A 19,365-nucleotide genomic window follows, 5' to 3' on the forward strand; every position below is an offset into this window, starting at 1 on the left:
AACATCAATAAAACACTTTTTTTTTTTAAAGGCAATTGGGGTTAAATGACTTGCCCAGGGTCACACAGCTAGTAAGTGTCAAGTGTTTGGTCTGAGGCCGGATTTGAACTCAGGTCCTCCTGAGTTCAGGGCCAGTGCTCTATCCACTGTGCCATCTAGCTGCCCCTGGTTTTTTTTAAATAGTAAAAAAAGAAATTCCACTGGAGAATGGAATTACGTAGAAGCAGTCCACCAGAGAAATGGGTATTATGTCTCCCTCCTTTTCCAGCTAGATTACAGGAACTGTTAACTAGGGTTGGTGAACTTGTTTTGCAATTGTGATAACTGTATTTCAATATAATCAGTATTTTACACATTTACAACGATGATGAAGGGGTCCATAGGCTTTGTCAGACTGCCAAAGGGGACCATGGCACAAAAAAGATTAAGAACGCCTGAGCTATAAAGTTTTCTAATAAAACAGAGGGTTGTGTATGTGTGAATGTTACAGAGACAGACAGGATCCATATCTTTGAAGGCAACTTTTGCTTTCAGAATACTGATGCATTTTTTTTTAATTTAAGAAGAGAATAAAGCATTTGTAAATATATTTCTCTCATGTATACTTCAAAGGTGAAGCTGGTAGGTAGGATGCTAGTGTGCTGGAGCCTGGACAGGATGGAGTTCCTCCTTCCCACCCTCACCCTTACCCCGCCAGAAGAGACGCACAAATGACTGGAGTTTCCCCTGCCCCACAGGGTGAAGATTCAAAACCAAGGGAATATAAAAGACCAGAGCCACTAGCTTCCATCACAGTGATGCCTCAAGAGTAGGTTGGGTGCCTTCAGGGATGCTTAAGAAAACTGCTTTTCTGGTTACAAATAAATAAGGCATGGGAGCTCCCAGTATAGGAGCCAGACAACTCTTCCTCCATCAGGCTCTACGGCTGCTAATGTTTGTGGGGTCAGCAGACAGCATTGAGACTCTCAAATTTGGTGGCTTGGAGGCAGGGCCGTGAATCCCTGGATCTTCTCAGACTGAACCAGAAAGGGGCAACAGCCAGTCAGGAAGAGTTAACTCCAGAAGAGAGTCAAAGCCCCTCCTCCCCACACCCCCAAATCAAGTGGGCAAAGGAAGGTAAGAGAGGAGGCTGAACCATGTTGGTGAAAAGTAAGAATTTTTCAGGAGGCAAAATATACTCTTTCTCCCACTGGATGGAGAATACTGTATGGGGGGACAGTCTGTCAGGCTAGCCCCAGGAGTGACAGGCTAGAAGCTGAAGCTCGAGTAACATGCTGGTTGTATATACCCAGGAGTGGGCACTGGATGGAGTATGTGAATGAGATATCACAGTCCCTGAGATAGGGGCAGACATAGTGAAGTCTGGGGTGGGGAAGGTAAGAAACCACACGAGTGGATGAGAAAGAAGTGGTTCTGCTACAATGCTAGTCAAGGGATCCCAACTGCCACGAGGGGTGTCCCCTCAAGTTGGGATTCCCCTCAGAGGCATTTTCCAGAAAGGCTGGAGAACAGTAAGCAGAGGAGTTTCAGCTCCTTCATAGCTGGGTGAGGGTCTCTCCTCCTCCTCCCCAGAGCTCACTTGCTACAGAAACGGTGCTGGGCTGGCTCCTGAGGGGTAGCCGGGACATCCCAGGGGACACAGACAGCTGGCTCCCAGGTCTGGGGTGACAGCAGGGGCCCTCTCTTCTCTCAGAGGGGGCTTTCTGCCTAGAGGGGGGGCTGTCTGTCTCCAACCTGACAGGGATGACCTTGACCAAACGCCGATGCCAAAATGGAGTGAAGAAAAACCTGGGTTTGGGGTGGAGTTCCCAGCTAGGGTGCTGGGTGTGGGTCCAGGAAACCAATCAGGACTGCAGGAGGCAGCTCTGGGTGGTTTCACTTCAAGTGCATCCAGTCTTGGGGGGGGAAGAAGCTAGAATAATAACAAAAAAAAATTCCCCAGATCCAGAATGGCTTTGAAAAGAAAGTTGGCCATATGTCTGAGAACCAGCTACATGGCCTGGAAGCCAGAGGGTTGGGGAGAGAGGGACTTCCCCTGGGATGTCTGGCTATTAAACTCTGGGATGCTTCATCAGGCTGACACAAAGAGTGACCGGGAGCTCCTGAGAAATGGGGTCAGTTTGTCTTCCTACCTCTTGCTCCCCAAACTCCTGCTCCCCACCCCAGGCATGGGGGAGGGGTATTCCTTAGGTGTGTCTGGAACCATCATAAACTACTGTGTCCTCTTACGAGGTTTCTCCCTTTCCCCAACTCCCAACCCTTGCAGGGAGCCCTTCCAGCTTGGAGTGATAGAATCACACTCCAACTCGGAAGTCGGAAAGGGCTCCCTTTCACAGAGAGCTAGAGAAAGGAGGTGGGGGTACCTTGTATCCTGGGGGGAAGAAGAGGACTGGAGCAAGAGCAAGGGGGTTTGGGAAGCAGGCAGGGCTCACTTGCTACTATGGGTCTTGACCTTGGTGGCATTAATGTCTGCCTTGGTCTTCTGAATCCGGGAAAAAATCTCCTTGAAGAGGGCCTTGTATTCAGGCTGGCTCTGCTCCAGCCGCTTGTCCACAGCCTCCACGTGCTGAATAAGGCTCTTCTCGCCCTGCTTCCCCCCTCCCCACTCTTCCCCCAGGCCCTCCTCCCCGGCCCGGAAGTCACGGCAGGAGCTGTCTCGGGAGATGGGGCGGGAGGTCTGCACCCCGGTGTGCCGCACCCCATCTTTGTGCTGCCTGCACTTGCTCAGCAGCTCCTCGTACTTCTCCAGCAGAGCGTGGTACTGCTCGTCCACCTCCCTCAGGATGGACATGCCCCGCTTGCGCACGCTGTTGGCGTGCAGGATGTAGTTACCCATGTGGCGACTGGCCAGGTCTTTGGCCATGATGGCATTGAGGGCCGTATCACTGCAGCTCTTGCGCACAGAATGACCGGGGGAGGCTGCTGGTGACGGGACCCCATCTTTACCTGCTGTCCCGTCCCCGCCAAGCTCGGGATCATCTGCCTCCGGCGCATTGTTGAGAGGCTCCAGCAAGGCCTCGGACAGGTTGTCCTCCTGGCTCAGGAGGTACGTCTTCACCTGCTTCATCTGCTGTAGCTCCAGCACCTCGGCCTCTAGCTCCTGCACCCGAAGTTTGCAGCCTTCCATCTCACATACCCGCCGCTCCAGCTCCGAGTACTCCTGGATCACCGAAGTGTACTCCCGCTCCGCCCTCTCCTTCCGCTGCTTCTCCTGGCTCACCTGGGAACGCAGGGAGCTGACAATGGCCTGCAGCTGCTCGTTCTCCCGCTCCAAGGGCTTTGGGCTCAGATCCATTGAGGAACTATGCAAGCGGAAGGCATCCTCATACCTGGGAAGGTAGAACTGGGTCACTGGGATCATGGTAATTAATCCCTTCCTCCTACAAAATGCCCAGCCAAAGAACGCTTTATTCTGTAAAGAATTCTTTAAAGAATGTGGATGGGTATAGACTTTCTCCAGCTTCTAGCCTGTGTGAAAAATATCTTATTTTTCACTGCTTCACTAAATGTAGGTGATGAAAATAATTTGTGTTTAATATATCTTAACGTCTTTCTCTTTATAATCTGTGTTTTCTTAGACTGGAAACTCTCAGAAGCCATGGACTGTATCAGTTTAACTCACTTTGTATTGAGTCTGATGTGCATTGCCATTGTTCAAAGCTAGGCTCAAAGGCCACCATCCTCCATGATTTCTGATCCATCCAAACCAAAGTATTCTTTTCTCCTCAAATATTCTTAAAGCATTTTGTCTGGCTCTGTCCTTTGGCCCTACCACATACTACTTTGGATTACATTTATCTGTATACATGTGTATTTTCCCCTTCCAACCTCCAGCAGATTGTGAGCCCCTCATCTTTGTATCCTCGGTGCTTAGCACAGTCACTTGTATACAGCAGTCACTTAATAAATGAAATGAATGTCATTAAAATGCTTGTTATGTATCTGCTTTGGCAAGCTATAAACTTGTTGAGTTCAGTGGACCAGAGTGATCTCTAAGGTCCTTTCGACTCTGATAAGTAAAGAATCCCAAGATAGTATTTTAATTGTGTACAGTTACATACATGGTACCCTCTGCATATAAATCCTTCTAATACAATACTTCCCTATTCAGCTGAGAAGATCTTTCAGTCTATGGCTAGACAGAGTGGTCAGATGTGGGGGAGAAAAGAGCTGAAAATTACTGTTTGAAAATCACCCTCACATACAATCAAGCATTCAGCAATGTCTTGGTAGAGCTCCCTGGGGAAAGGAGAGCCCTAAGAATGGTATATTTCTGGGAATGAAGGAGAAACATGGTGGAGGTGATTCCCTCCCCAGGGTGCCCCCCACCCCATTCCATCAGAGAAACAGGCACTGTGCAGAAGGAGTGCATTGTATTAAGCATAATGTGACAGAGTGCATGAAGGGGCAACGTCATTGCCTGGGGATGGCTGGCAGTTGCAGGGACAGTAAAAGGGAAGGTGGAGGGAAAGATGGCCAGGAAAAAGACATGCTTTAGAGCTAACTATCTCAGTGGGAACAGTCTCTCAGGAAACCAACTGTTCCAGTTACAGAGCTAAAGCCTTGTCCTTTCTATTCGTAGCAGGCCACATCTAGGAGAAAGCCATCCCTTCTCTGTCTTCAGAGCTTGGTCTGAGACACTGAGACTCCTTCTGGTTCCTAAGACCCTGAAGGTATCAGTGGCCAAGATATACCCTTCTATTCCCCAGGTCCCAACTCTGCTCTTGTACCCTTCTTTCCTCCCCCTCTGCCTCCAACATACCGGGGGCTGGAGCATAATTCCTTAAGGCAAGGGAAAGTGTGGATGGTTCTACGTCTCTCCCGCTTCTCTCTTCGGACCCGCAGTTGCTCCAAGCTCCTGAGCTCTTCCACCTGTCCCTGAAGCTCTTCTACCTGGGTCTGAAGACTCTCTATGGTCTCTGTCAGGCTAAAGGATTGAGAAAAAATCAGACAAGCTGTTCATCCTATTATAATGTCTTTCTTCTAGTTCTGGGTCTTTAAGAACAGTACAGAGGGGAAGGTCAGCTCTGTGCCTGGCCCTCATCCAGGCATCTTCCTGCAGAGAGAAGGACCAAGTGTGGAATCTTAATGTTGGCAACTCTTTCTAGGTTAGGGGGTGATGTAGAATAAGAGAACAATGGGTCAGCCCTGAAATGGATATGTGTGTAGTATGTGTGTCTATTTATCTATCTATGCATTAAAAATATTTATGAATATATGTGTATATATACACAGAGTATATATACATATAGACACACACCTATGTGTATATACATTCACCTATCTAGCTATCTGTGTATTGTATATATTTATATATGTACATACACACATCAATATGTATAATACAAATTATATAAAATAATAAATATATGAATACATGCAGGGTATTTTAATATGTGTAATATGTGTCAATATACATATATACACATATTTGTGTGTATATCTATCTCTCTCTCTAATATATATATAGAGAGAGAGACAGAGAGAAAAAGTTTAAAACTGCACTAAGACTTTTGGGATATCCTGTATAAAATTTTATGTAGCACTTTAAGGGCTACAAAACACTTTACAGATGTGATCCTACTTGATCCTCACAACAACCTTGGGATGTGGATGCCTTTATCACCCCCATTTTATAGATGAGGAAATTGAGGCAGATCGAAGTTAAGTGACTTGCCCAACATCATATAGGATATATTTGAGTCAGAATCTGAACTCAAGTCTTCCTGACTCCCAAATCTAGCAGTCCACTCACGGTGGCTCTTGCCTGGATGCCTCGATCTGGTCCTAAGAAGAAAATTCCTCCACAATATCTGCCCCAGACACCAAAATCCAGAGGAAAGTACGCTCCCCAGTACCTAAGTGCACAGGCTCCTATGTAAACATGTATCACACACATACATCCCCATGAGGAGGGCATCATCTCCCCTCCACCTGCAGAACCCCGCCACGACCACCAAGCACATCCTCACCTCTGGATCTTCTGCTGGGCAGCCTTACTCTCCAGCACCAGCTTCTGGTTGGACAGCTCCAGGTCTTGAGCGGTCACGTCTAGCTGCTCATATACCTTGGCATGCTGCTCATTCACTTGCCGCAGGGTGTCCAGTTGTTTTGTCAGGTACTGGGTTGTGGATGGTGTTGGTAAGGGTACAACAACACATTTTATATAGCACCTTAAAAGACTGCAAAGTGCTTTGCAAATATACATCAACCCATTTGCTTCTCACAAGAACCCTGTGAGCCTGGATACTATGACTAATACTATTAATCCAGTTTTATAGATGGGGGATGCTAAGACTCCAGTCATTCAGAAGTAACTTGCTTATGGCTATACAACTAGTAAGTGGCTGAATTGGGATTTGAATTGAGGTCTCTCCTGATACTCTGGGGGAGGAACTGAGTGGTTCTATTAAAAAGCAGGGGAAAAGTTTTTGCTACAGTTCCTCAAATCACTAGATTTACTTGATTTTGAAATATGATTCTGAAACAGATTACAAGGGTGATAACAAAACTCCAATGAAGACAGAGAAGTATAAGTTACCCTCTAAATATTGAAAGAATGGAGGGAGGGAAGTGTACAGAGTCCTGGCCAATTAAAAAAAAAAAGGTTTTAGTTCCTTGTGGTTCTACCAGTGAAGCCCTAACCTATAGTTTGAACTATCTGCCTTCTTCCTTTCAAAAATCAGAACGATATTTCCAAGTCCATAGTATCTCATTGATTCTCCAAAATTTCCCAAAAATCAGTGATAGAGGATCACTTCCATAAGTTTATTAAATGACCTAGGATGTAGTTCCCCCCAACCTAGTCACTTTCCAAGTACTTTTGGTCCAGATTCAAGAGAGGTTCCATATTTGATAGTTTTTCAGTCCTACATAAATGGAAGAGTCCTGATGAATGTTTAATTAACAGGTGCTCCCCACAAACCCCCAAACTCCCCCCAAAAACTATGCACGCCATGCTTTTAAACTTAATCTGAATTAACATTTTCTTCATTACTTTCTTAAGTCTAGACAATCAACAAAACGATAAATCAAATCCTGATTTGTAGTATTTACCAATTTCTGAGGTGTAAATACTCACACCGAACATTTAACAAATGGTTCTCTCCAAGTGGTTCTAACTGGCTCCAAAGACATCCTTTTGGCTTAAAGCATGTGCCCCTCTGAAAAATGGATAGATATTGGCTTTCTGTGTTGAGTAGTTGGAGAAAATCTAAGTAATTAATTTCCTCTCCACTCAAATGCAAATAATGTTTTTATTAATAATGACCACCTTAAGATGACAGCTTGTTACTCCCTAGCAACTTTATGACAGACGGTCATTTGCAAGTCCTGTCATCAACTCCCCGATGTCATGGTCCTCTTTGAAAATGAAGGACAAACACAACCTGTGAGTAATCCGACCTGCCTGAATGGGGACCCAGCTGGCCAGTTCCAGTTGGGCAACTCAGCTTATCCTCTCCTCTCCTCTCCTCTCCTGTCCCTTTCCCCGTCCCCTTACCTGAGAGTGTTCTGCCCATAGGAAGGTAAATTTTTTAAAATTAATTTATTTTGAATTATCAACAATCACTTCCATAAGCTTTTGAGTTTTAAATTTTTCTCCCCCTCCCTCCCCAAGACAGCACGCAATCTGATATAGGCTATACATATATATTCCTATTAAACATATTTTCACATTAGTGATGTTGTAAGAATTAGAACCAATAGGAGGAACCACCAGAAAGAGGAAACAAAACACAACAGAAGAAAAAAATAGCAAATAGTATGCTTTGATCTGTATTCAAACTCCATAATTCTTTATTCTTTGTGGATAGCATTTTCCATCATGAGGCCTTGGGAGATGTCTTAGATCTTTGTGTTGCTGAGAAGGGCTAAGTCTATTAAAATTAGTCATCACACAACATTGCTGTTACTGTGTACAAGTTGTCCTGGTTCTGCTCACTTCACTCAGCATCAGACCATACAAGTGGAAGGTAAATTTTGATGGCCAAAAGCTGCCTACTTAACTTGGTGTTTACTGGCTAGATTTTCCTCTAAAAGACCAAGATTTAAACTCAATTCCCTCTGGAGCTCAGAGATTGGACAACAATAGGTTTCTGCCCAAGCGTCATTTAATGATTATTTTTTTGGGCCCTCCTGGCTCAGAGTGAACGTAAATAGAAACTGCTTTTCTTTTGGTGAGCAATCTGAGGATCTTCCCCAGCCAGTTTGATTTTTTTTTTTATTAAAGGGGCCATCCCTTGACTCACTCCTTAAAGAGGCCTATTCACTGAATGGTTGCCTCAATCAAAGTGAGAACTTAAGAAGACCTTAGCTTACAAAGGTCAAGGTCTCTCATTGCATCTAGGGCCATCTTCAGTTGTCCTGATCTATACTCACCACTGGACTCAGGTGGCTCTGGAGGAGAAAGTGAGGCTGATGACCTTGCATGGCCCTCCCTCATTCAAAACAAAGTCAATTGCAAGTCATGTCATCAGCTCCCTGATGTCATGGTCCTCTTTGAGAAAGAAGGACAAACACAACAACAACCAGTGAAGCCTTAGAAGTGGAGAGGAGGAGGCAAGTCTTGCTGTTCTCTACTACCCATAGCTACCCAGTCTCCCAGCCTCCTCACCTCGATCTCCTGCACCTGTTCCTCATTGGTAGAGTACATCTGCTGCAAGGACTCCTCTAGCTCTTTGTTCCGCTCCAACAGCGTCTTCCCCAGCTCTGCTGCCAAATGTAGGTCTGAGGAGGTTGAAAGCAGCACTCGTGTTTGTAACCTTGGGGTGATCTTTCTCCCTCCCCTCCCACGTCATGGATTTATTGAGATCTGCTGACTTGATTTCAGTGATGTTTCCCATTTCTATCTCTTCCTTTCTATTCCTGCTGTCACTAACCTAGTACAGGTCTTCATTACCATCCATCTAGACTATTGCTATAACCTCCTAACTTGTCATTCCACCTCTTATCTCTTCCCCTTCCAAATCATCCTACCCACATCTGCCAAGTTAATCTCCCTTAGTCATGGCCTTGCTCATATCACATCACTAGAACAATGGCCGTTGCTCAATTTAGTCTTCATCTATGGAGACTCACAGAACCATTTAAAAATACAAAACAGCTTTCAGTACTGTTCTTTCATAATAAATTGTGGTAGAATTGTGGGAAAGTGAACAGAAGGGACTAAGAATCAGAGTTCTTACGTTGACTACAAACCTTAACCGTTGGTATTTGTAACATGTGATTGTTATGTCAAGATAGTTGACATACCACTTGAGGAGTTGAAGCATATCCATATTGGCATTTTCAGTATAAATGAAATTAGAAGTTGTAGTTATATAGGGTGGCTCATGGGTTCTCCTTGCTGAGAAGTGGAGAGATGAGTTCCATTATCAGCCCAGTCACATCATTTCATGGGACATAACCATCTTGCCTTGCAGCACCCATGATAGGCATAAGCAATCAGACTATCATAAACATAACTCTCGCTTATATATCAACATCCGTTGCAGATGAGAAATTCTATGAGCTTGATAAGATTCTCCAAACTAAAACAAAATATACCTGGACACTTGGTGACTTCTATGGGAAGGCAAGTGAGGATGGCAAAAACAAATATTAGAAAATAAGAGTAGTCTGCATGGTGATACACACCTGTAATCTAAGCTGCTGGAGAGGGTGGTGTCCCATCCCATCTCCCCTCCCCCTTTAAGGTTAGTGGATTGCTTGAGTTTAGGAGTTCTGAGCTGCAGTGGGTTAAACCAATCAAGTGTCCAAACTAAGTTTGGCATTAATATGTTGATTCCCTGGGGGTGAGAGAGTGCTACCAGGTTGTCTAAGGAGTGGAGCAAACAATCCCATGTCAGAAATGGAGGTCAAAACTCTCTTGCCAATCAGTGATGGAATTGGGCCCATGAGTAGCACCTGCCTGAGTGACGGAAAGGAAAAGAGAGGAGAAAGTACAGGATAAAGGAGAAACAAAGATCTGTAGATTACTCAGAAACTTTTCAAACTTCTACATCCTGAATCTGTTCTTTGAAAAGAGAGTTGGAAGGAAGTGACTAGAATGTACATACCCTTTGTGCCAGAGATTCAATTGCCTAGCATATACCTAAAGGAGGTCAGTGTTATAAAAAGAAAGGCAAATATCAAAATACTTGTAGCAGAACTTTTTGTAGTAGCCAAGAACTAGAAACAAAGTACATGCCCTCTCTGCAGAGGTACCAGAGAAGACACAAGCACCAATCCAGAGTCTACTTCCTCTTTTTTAGAAAATCTTTTTGAGAATGATTTATGTGCCTATTAAATCATTTATGAAAATATGGGAAGGGAATAGGGCGAGGTTTCAAGATTTTCTATAGCAGACTGAATGCTCAGTCACACACCTGATAGAGCAGTACAAAGAATGTTAGCTTCTTCTGTGCTGGTTTGGTGAAAAACATTTTGATTCATCAGAATAACACACAGTCTTAAAGGCTCTCCTCAAACAAGATGTCACTTATTCACATGTTTAAATCACACAAGATTCTAAGACAGTTGCAACTGTAGATATACCTTTGACTATGGTTCTACTGTGTATTAAAATCAAGTGAGGCATAAGAAATGAAGACACTTAAGATGTTGCCTAGTATTAGTGTTCTGACAGGGGAGCTGGCTGGTGCAGTGGGGAGAGCGGTGGGCCTAAGACCTTGAGTTCAAATCTGGCTTCAGACATTTACTAGCTGTGTGACCCTGGGCAAGTCCCTTAACCTCTGTCTACCTCAGTTTCTTTGTCTGTAAGATGGGAATAACAGTAGCACCTCCCGCCCTCCATTGTAAAAATCAAATGAGATAATACTTGTAATGTATGTATTTGTAATGTAATTGTGTGCTGGCACATAGTAAGCACTTTATAAATGTTAGCTATTACTATTACTATTGCCCAGAATCCAAATAGAAGGACTGTCTATTAAGGTGAGATTCTCCAAATGCTCCTTGATAATTGTATCAAGCCCTGGGACTATGCAAAACTTCCGCATCCTTTTGAAGACACAGTTATGGTAATCAGCCTAACCATCCATATGAAAAACCCAAGCAGATGGAAAACACGCATTGTTCAGATCACACAAGCTCACTGAGCTGGTCCACTAGCATCCATATCCTGGACAAGAGCTGCAACCGGGAGAATGGAAAGAGCACAAGTGACATCGAATAGGAAGTAATTAGACTGGATCATATTTGGGAAACTGGGTAATGCCTTCAATGATCCCAAACTGCTTGGTGCCACCACATCCCATCTCCTTAATAGCGATATCTTCCATCACTTATTAGTGATGCTCTATATCTAGAAATAATGTAACATGACAATTTCTAGAGTCAAAATTGCAGATGGCCCAAAGGGCAATGGGAATATGTACGGTAGGTATAGTGGAGTGTCGGATATACCTGATGACCTGTGTGCGACAAGTGGGGACAAGAAGACACGAAGGAGCTGTGTGACCAGCGGAAGAGAGGGGCTGCTCGTATAGACAGAGTGAAGGATGACAGAGCTTGAGTGTCATAGCGAAATATTAAAAGAACCAGAGGAAGGCCTCGATGTTACTGGGCAGACTCTTACAGAATCATAGAGTTAGGAGGGACTTCAGAGGCCATTTGGTACAATTCATACCCCTAAAATCTCTACAACATACATTGAAAATGGTGGTCCCTACCTTTAGAAAGGGGAAACCCATTTTAACTGTGGGCAACTCCAACGGTTTGAAAGTTTTCCCCACATATTAAGCTCAAAAAATTTTTTTTAATACCTATTCTTCCCAGTTGTGCCTCTTGGGGTCAAGGAGAATAAGCCTAATCCCTCTTCCACATGATTTATCTAGACCTAATCCCTCAAGCTCATGAAGACAGCTACCATCTCCAAACATTCCCAGTTCCTTCAATGGATTCTCACACAGTACAACCTTGAGGTCCCTCACCACCCTCATCCCTCTACCCTCTGGTTGTTTTTAGTTTAATCTAAATCCTAATCAAAATGTGGCACACAGGACTGACTATAAATGTCACTGTGTTGGGATGGTTGGTGAGGAAATCATTCTGGACTACCTCAGATCAATGAAGCACCAGCAATTCACGTGATGATATTACAGAACAAGGAACTTTGTCAGAAAGAGGCACTTCTCATGGAGCTGCATAGTCATTTTAGTTCTTTGCTACCGAGACAGTGCTCTTTGCTGGGTTGGCATCTGGGGAGTTGCATCTAAGTGTAAAATCAGTTTCAATATCAGCCTCTTCTCCAGATACTATAAAAACTAAGAGGCTTTGGAAAACGTGTGGCAATGAGGATTTAACCACTATTTCCTGAGGAGTCAGTGGGGGATCGAGTTCTAATAATTTGCAAAGAAATTGAGTTTTAATTGTCATCTGTGAAGATACCATTTTCCTGTCATGGCTGGAAACAGAGCGTATAGAGAAAGAATTTATTTCCTGAGAGGAATATGTGTAATGCTCATATGGGGTATCCCAAGCTATCAAAGCTTAAAACTGCACTAAGGCTTTTGGGACACCCTGCATTGTAAATAAAAAAGAGGAGGATTCTTAAGGAGAGACTTTAACTGGTATCCTGAAAAGCTGAATGGTAGGACTGTGTTTCAAAAGTGAGCAGTCAAGGGTAGAAGTGATGGTTAGAGGTGACTGGCTGTGATATTTCTCACTGTTAAAATATTATAAATAATAATGATTTATGGCTTTGTGTTATTATTTGTTACTTTGTTAATAAATTGTATACCAATAATAGATGCTTATTTAAAGCTAGGAGCCTGAGAATTTTCATATAGAGAAAGATGAGTAACTGCTTATGGGAAAAGAGATTTCTCTATCAAATAAATAAAAATTAGCAAACTTGGGTAGGTGCTGAGAGCTACCTGATTAATGGCAAAGAGGTTACAATTTTAGTAATTAATAAGGACTACTAATTACTATAAACTATAAAGTGATTTTCCGTGAGCACAGATCTGACGACTTTATTCTCCCTTGGTTGATAAATTCCAGTGGCTTCCTATTGTCTCTCGAATCAAACATAAACTACCCTGCTAAGCTTTTAAAGCCCTTTAGAACTTTAACCCAGCCTATCTATCCAGCCTTTTACATATTTTTCAACCTTTTGCATTCTGCCATCCAGCCAAATTAGCCTCCTCTCAGTTTCTCACCCACAATGTTCCATTTCCCATCTCCACACTTTTGCCCTGGCTGTCCCACTTGCCTGGAATGCATTCCTTCATCTCTGATTCACAGAACATACAGACAGACAAAGATACTCCTGGATTACTTTAGAACTAGGGATGATGATAACGAATATATGGTAATGGGTTATGTAGCAGGCTGAAGGACAGCCACCCGATGAGTGTGGTTGACCCTAAAACTTTGCTACTGAAGATTATTGACTGTCTGGTCCTGGAAGCCACTCCAACCCACTCGGTAGTCTATAAGAGTAATGTTCAGTCACTTTTTCTTATTTAGGGCTTTTTTTTTAGTGCTTTCTTTCCCTTGCCCTTCCATCACAGGGAAGAATGGATTTCTCTCCCTCTCCTTCCCCATCTCTCCATTCCCTGAGGCAATGATGACTACAAGCACATAGCAGCTGGTATAGACGTTTTCCTAGTAAGTTCTCACAGAAAAGAGCCCCTGGCAAGTTTTTTTCTGCCTTGCTGTTTTCTTCCCTGTGCAGAGGCTTTCAGGTAGCCATCCTGAGAAATGGAATTTTTTTGTTGTTTTCAATTGTTTTCAGTCATGATTCTCTGTGACCCCTTTTGTGGTTTTCATGGCAAATATACTGAAGTGGTTCACCATTTCCTTCTCCAGCCCATTTTACAGATGAGGAAACTGGGGCACACAGGGTTAAGTGACTTGCCCAGGGTCACAAAGCTAGTAAGTATCTGAGGCCAAATCTAAACTCAGAAAAATGTCTTCCTGACTCCAGGCTTGGCACTTTCTCCACTTTGTCACCTTGGCAATAACCTTGTAGATCAAGAGTCTAGAATTTCACGACTGGCTACCAGCCAACCACTGGAAGGAGAACATTTTGAATAAATCACCACCACTGGATTATCCTGTAGCAGCTATAAAGTGATTTTCCTTAAGCATGATCTGACCAGACCACTCCCTACTCAGTAAGCTCAAGTAGCATCCTATTAATAGCTTCTAGAATAAAATAAAAACTCTTTTGTTTAGCTTTTAAAGCTGTTTTCTCAGCCTTGCTCTGACCCATCTTTTCAGTTTGTGGTACGTGACTTTCCCACCCAAACTCTTCAACCTAGCCAAACTGTTCCTCACACAACATTCCATCTCCCATCTCCACATCTTTGCACAGATTGTCCCACATGCCTGGTATGTACTCCCTGAATATAGAATACTTCTTTTTCTTCAAGACACAACCTAAGCATCATGTTTTACATGAAGACTTTCCTGATTTCTTTGACCACTACTGCTGCTGCTGTTGCTATTGCTATTACTACTACTACTAGCATTTATATAGTACTTTAAAATTTACTAAGCATTAAAATATTATCTCATTTGATCTTCACAACAAACCTGGGAGGCAGGTGCTATTATTATCTCCATTTTACAGATGAGGAAACAGAGGCAAATAGCAGTTAATGTTTGTTAAATGATGGATTAACTAGGTTGTTTCCCTTTAATTGTCTTCCCTTATTACAAGAGAGGGTTCAGTTGTTCAACTGCCAGTTGAGGTTGGTCTGTGGGGTTGATGTGGATTTGTAGGCATTAGGCTGATGTAAAAAGAAAAAGTGTGCATTAACCTCACTTGTTTTTATCATCATCATCATTATTAAAGAAAATGTTTGAATGCTAGAGAGGAAGAATACCAGCTTAAAGGAAGTGACTGTGGACGGTGTACCCACAAATGGGGTGAAATGGTTCAGGGAAAAAAGAAACTTACTTCTGGAAAGACCCTTGGGGGACAAAAGGATCCTTGAATTAGGGCATGGGGGTTGCAGAGTGAATAATCTCAACATGTGACTCTGAATGGACCTGGTAGAGAGGGCTGAGGAACCAAGAATTGGGCCTAATCTGGAAGCAAAAAAAAAGTAAAAAGTACTCTCTTAAGAGTCTGATTAATGAATTAAACTGTGTCAAGCTAATTTAAGCCATGAGTCCATGTAGGATATTTCATGAACTACTTACTGTGTAAGCAGGAGCTAAGGGCATTGTTGGTAATTTTATCAGCTAATATAGTTCTACCCTTTTCTGGCTGAGCATGTTTAGAAGACAATCAGTAGAAGAATTGTATGTGTGTGGAGCCCAGGGAGAGTTAGTTGGAGGAGATACTGCCATTAACACAATGACCCTGACAGACCAAGAATAGAAAGCTTGAACCTGAGGAGACAGACTTTATTTCAGGGCTGTCAGGACCAGAGAGAAATAATAATAGCTCACATTTATGTAGTTTTATTTATTTATTTTGGGTGAGGCAATTGGGGTTAAGTGACTTGCCCAGAATCACACAGCTAGTGGGTGTTATGTGTCTGAGGCTGGATTTGAACTCAGGTCCTACTGACTCCCAGGCCGGTGCTCTATCCTCTGTGCCACCTAGCTGCCCCTATATAGTGCTTTAAAGGCTTGTAAAATGCTTAACATCCCCTTATTTCATTTAAGTCTCCCAACTATGAGGTGTTATGTCCATTTTACAGGTGGGAAAACAGGCATTCAGGGCAGCTAGGTGGCAAAGTGGATAGAGCACTGGGCTTGGAATCAGGAAGACTCATCTTCCTGAGTTCAAATATGGCCTTCTTAGACGCTTAGTAGCTATGTGACCCTGGGCAAGTCACTTAACTATTGTCTGCCTCAGTTTCCTCATCTGTAAAGTGAGTTGGAGAGGGAAATGGCAAACGACTCTAGTATCTTGGTCAAGAAAACCCCAAATGGGGTCACAGAGAGCGGGGCATGACTGAACAACAATAAGCAGGCTTTCAGATTACCTTCATATTCTCTGTATATACCTTGCATGTCCCTAATTATTTGCATACTATAAATATTTTTTCACATTTTATTACAATATTTACATATTATAAATAATTTTAATGTAAATTCCTTGACAGCAGGGACTTTGAAAAAAAATTGTCTTTCTTTGTATCTCTAGCATAGTTCCTGACACCTAATCGACTCTTTTTTTTGGGCTAGGCAATGGGGTTAAGTGACTTTCCTATGGGTCACACAGCTAGTAAGCGTCAAGTGTCTGAGGTCCGATTTGAATTCAGATCCTCCTGACTCCAGGGTTGGTGCTCTATTCACCTTGCCACCTAGCTGCCCCCACCTAATAGACTTTTAATAAATGATTGACTGAGACTCAGGTTGACTGATCTGCCCAGTTAGTACATACATCTAGTTAGTACCTGAAGCAAAATTAGAACGCAGGTCTTTCTGACTTCCAGTCTAGGGTACTATGGACTATGCCACTGTGTCTCAGAAAGGAGATCTACCTCCAAAAGGAGGTGAAAAGGAAGAAATGAAAGGGTTAAAAGCAGTGAGACTCACTCAAGAAGAAGTACTGATACTGTCCATGTAAACAGAACAAAAGTCCTACCTAAGGACCTGAAAAATGGCAACCCATGGGTCTAGAGTCTGGGCCATCTCTGAGATAACACTAGGGGCAGGATACTAAGATACTAAGATCTTTCTATATTAAGGTGGTTTGATTCTCCTTTGCCACTATAGGCTTAAAGTCAAAGGTTGGAAGAGAAGAGGAATCATCCATGGCACTGGTACAAGTGCTTGTCATTTCATGACTCAGCAGCCACCTTTTACTGAGAACAAAAGTGGTACCTATAGCTCTCTCCATGCTTGGTCAGGAGGAAGGGGAAAGTGTGTCTGATGCTTAATAATTAATAGCCTTTTCTATTTTTACAGGTGCTTGAGGCAGCAGACAGAGGGGACACAGCATGGATCTAGGATCTCTTTTCCCCTCCATCCCCCCACCAATAAGAACAGGGACCTGCCTCAAAGTCACAGAGGTGATAGAACCTAACCTAATAATCTATTTGGTCAGGACAATAAACAATGAGGTGTAACAACCACACTGGGGGTTGGGAGAGAGAGGTGGAAAAGGTCACTAAAATTTGTTTTTGTTGATAAAAAAAAATTTTTACATCACATTCATTTCTATGTCCTTCCCTACCCAGTGGGCCATCTCGCTGTAACAGAGCTTTAAAAAAACAGATTTAGTAAAACCAATCTACAATATTCAAGCTCTATAGTCCCCCACCTCTGAAATGAAGGGTGGGAGGTATATTTCCTCTAATCTCCTCCATGGGCAAGCTTGGGCATTATCATTACACAATGTTCAGATTTTTTCTCAGAAAAGTAATTTTCAATAATAAAACATCTGGTGTGCCTTTTAGGGACAACTTCATTTCCAAAAGTCTGATTTTATGGGACCTTCCCCCACAACCCTTTCCATTCTTCACTCTTCCTTTCTATCTTCTACATCCAAGGGCTAAGGGCTATTAATTGATAGGGCTGTCATTACCATTAGTGAAAAAGACCTGGATCCTGAGGACTAGTATTCCGTGAGCTTCTGATCCTAGACCATTCTCTGTATGCTATCATTCAGTTTGGATTTCCCTTATCTCTTAGGTTCTTTGGCTGCTAAAAGGATAGCCTGTATTATTGCTCAGTATTAGGTAGCTAGCTTGAATCCTTCTGAGACTAGTAGTAGGAGTAATTTAAAGAGCTATAGTGGAAGGAATTTCACAGGGTCATACATAGACTTTTAGAGTTGGAAAGTCCTTAGAGATTATCTGGATCTTAAAAATCACCCATTCATTTATTTTTAAAATAATGTATTTTGACTAATGTGGAAATATAACCTACATCAACATGCTTACCATCTTAGGGAGGAGGGAAGGAAGGGAGAGAGGTAGAAAATTTGGAACTCAAAAATTGTATTAAAAAAATGAATGTTAAAAATTGTCTTTACATGTAGTTGGAAAAAATAAAATACTATTTAAAAATAAAAATTATGTATTTTACTTTCATGTCACAATGATTAAAATAGTGTAAATGAAAACAGTACCAAAAGAATACCGACCTCTGATGAACCAATATGACCTCTGAATAACCAATTTCCCTGAAAAGAGATGACAAAATTTGCTTCTCTCTTGTTGGTACAGAGGTGGATGACTACAGGTATAGAAAATTGCATATGAAATCAGATGCTATTTTTTTGTTAATTTTTACTTAATTATTGTTCATTGTTACAGGGTTCAACAGGAGTAGGAGAAGAGAAAAAGATGTCAATAAAAAAATTTTTTAAGGGGAAAAATAAGATCTAAGTTGGTTGATTTTCTTATTTTTTTTTTTTAGTATATTGATTTATTAAGTAGCTGTGACCTTTAAAAAAGTCCAAGAGACATGATTCTTGGGTAGCCATCTTATTCATAATGCCAGCATTGTAATAAAAAAAAAAAGGACAGTGGTGGCTGGACCTATTATAATGAACTTTGAATGCATTTTAAAAAATTTTAATGCATTTTTATTTTATTTTTTAAATTAATTAATTAATTTTAGTTTTCAACATTCATTTCCACAAGATTTTGAGTTTCAAATTTTCTCTCCATCTTGTGTGCATTCTGAATACCCCTTCCCCTAATATGCCCTAGCTTCTATCACCCCCCTCCTCCTTTCTCTTATCTCCTTCCCCTTCTATTTTCCTGTAGGGCAGGATAGATTTCTATACCCCACTGCCTGTATATCTGATTTCTCAGTTGCATGTAAAAACAGTTTTTAACATTTGTTTTTAAAGCTTTGGGTTCCAAATTCTCTCCCTTCTTCCCTCCCCACCCAACCTCATTGAGATGGCAAGCAACTCGATACAGGTTATAGATGTGTAGTCATGCAAAACACTTCCAGAGTAGTCAGATTGTGAAAAACCAACTATATTTACCTTCATCCTATCTCCCCTCCCCCACCCATTTATTCTATTCTGTCTTTTGACTCTGTTCCTCCTTAGAAGTGTTTGCTTCTGATTACCTCCACCCCCCATCTACCCTCCTTTCTATCATTCCCCCCCCTCATCCCTTTCCCCCCTATTTTCCTGTAGGGTAAGATAGATTTCCATACCCAATTAGGTGTGTATGTTATTCACTCCTTAAGACCAATCTGATGAGAATAAGATCCACTCATTTCTACTCACCTTCCCCCACTTCCCCTCCACTATAAAAGCTTTTTCTTGTTTGTTTTATGTGAGATTATTTACCCCATTCTACCTCTCCCTTTCTCCTTCTCCCCTTCTCACCCCTTAATTTTATTTTTAGATATCACCCTTTCATCTTCAACTCACCCTGTGCCCTCTATCTATCTATCTATCTATCTATCTATCTATCTATCTATCTATCT

General features: G+C 42.3%; 1 protein-coding gene across 1 annotated transcript in view; it reads right to left on the reverse strand.

Moving 5' to 3' along the window:
* Window positions 1–536: 536 nt before the first annotated feature.
* The window catches only part of CDR2L (cerebellar degeneration related protein 2 like), a 22,430-nt gene continuing 3,601 nt past the window's right edge, over window positions 537–19,365 (reverse strand). Inside the window, exons 2-5 of the mRNA XM_027873035.1 lie at window positions 8,615–8,727; window positions 5,973–6,121; window positions 4,763–4,927; window positions 537–3,329 (exon numbers count right to left, since the gene is read on the reverse strand). Coding sequence (XP_027728836.1) covers window positions 2,429–3,329; window positions 4,763–4,927; window positions 5,973–6,121; window positions 8,615–8,727 — 1,328 coding nt within the window. The 3' untranslated portion in view covers window positions 537–2,428. The remainder of the gene's footprint in view (window positions 3,330–4,762; window positions 4,928–5,972; window positions 6,122–8,614; window positions 8,728–19,365) is intronic.

The sequence above is a fragment of the Vombatus ursinus genome, unplaced genomic scaffold, assembly GCF_900497805.2.
Source record: "Vombatus ursinus unplaced genomic scaffold, bare-nosed wombat genome assembly UNPS02014801.1, whole genome shotgun sequence".
Taxonomy (NCBI): domain Eukaryota; kingdom Metazoa; phylum Chordata; class Mammalia; order Diprotodontia; family Vombatidae; genus Vombatus; species Vombatus ursinus.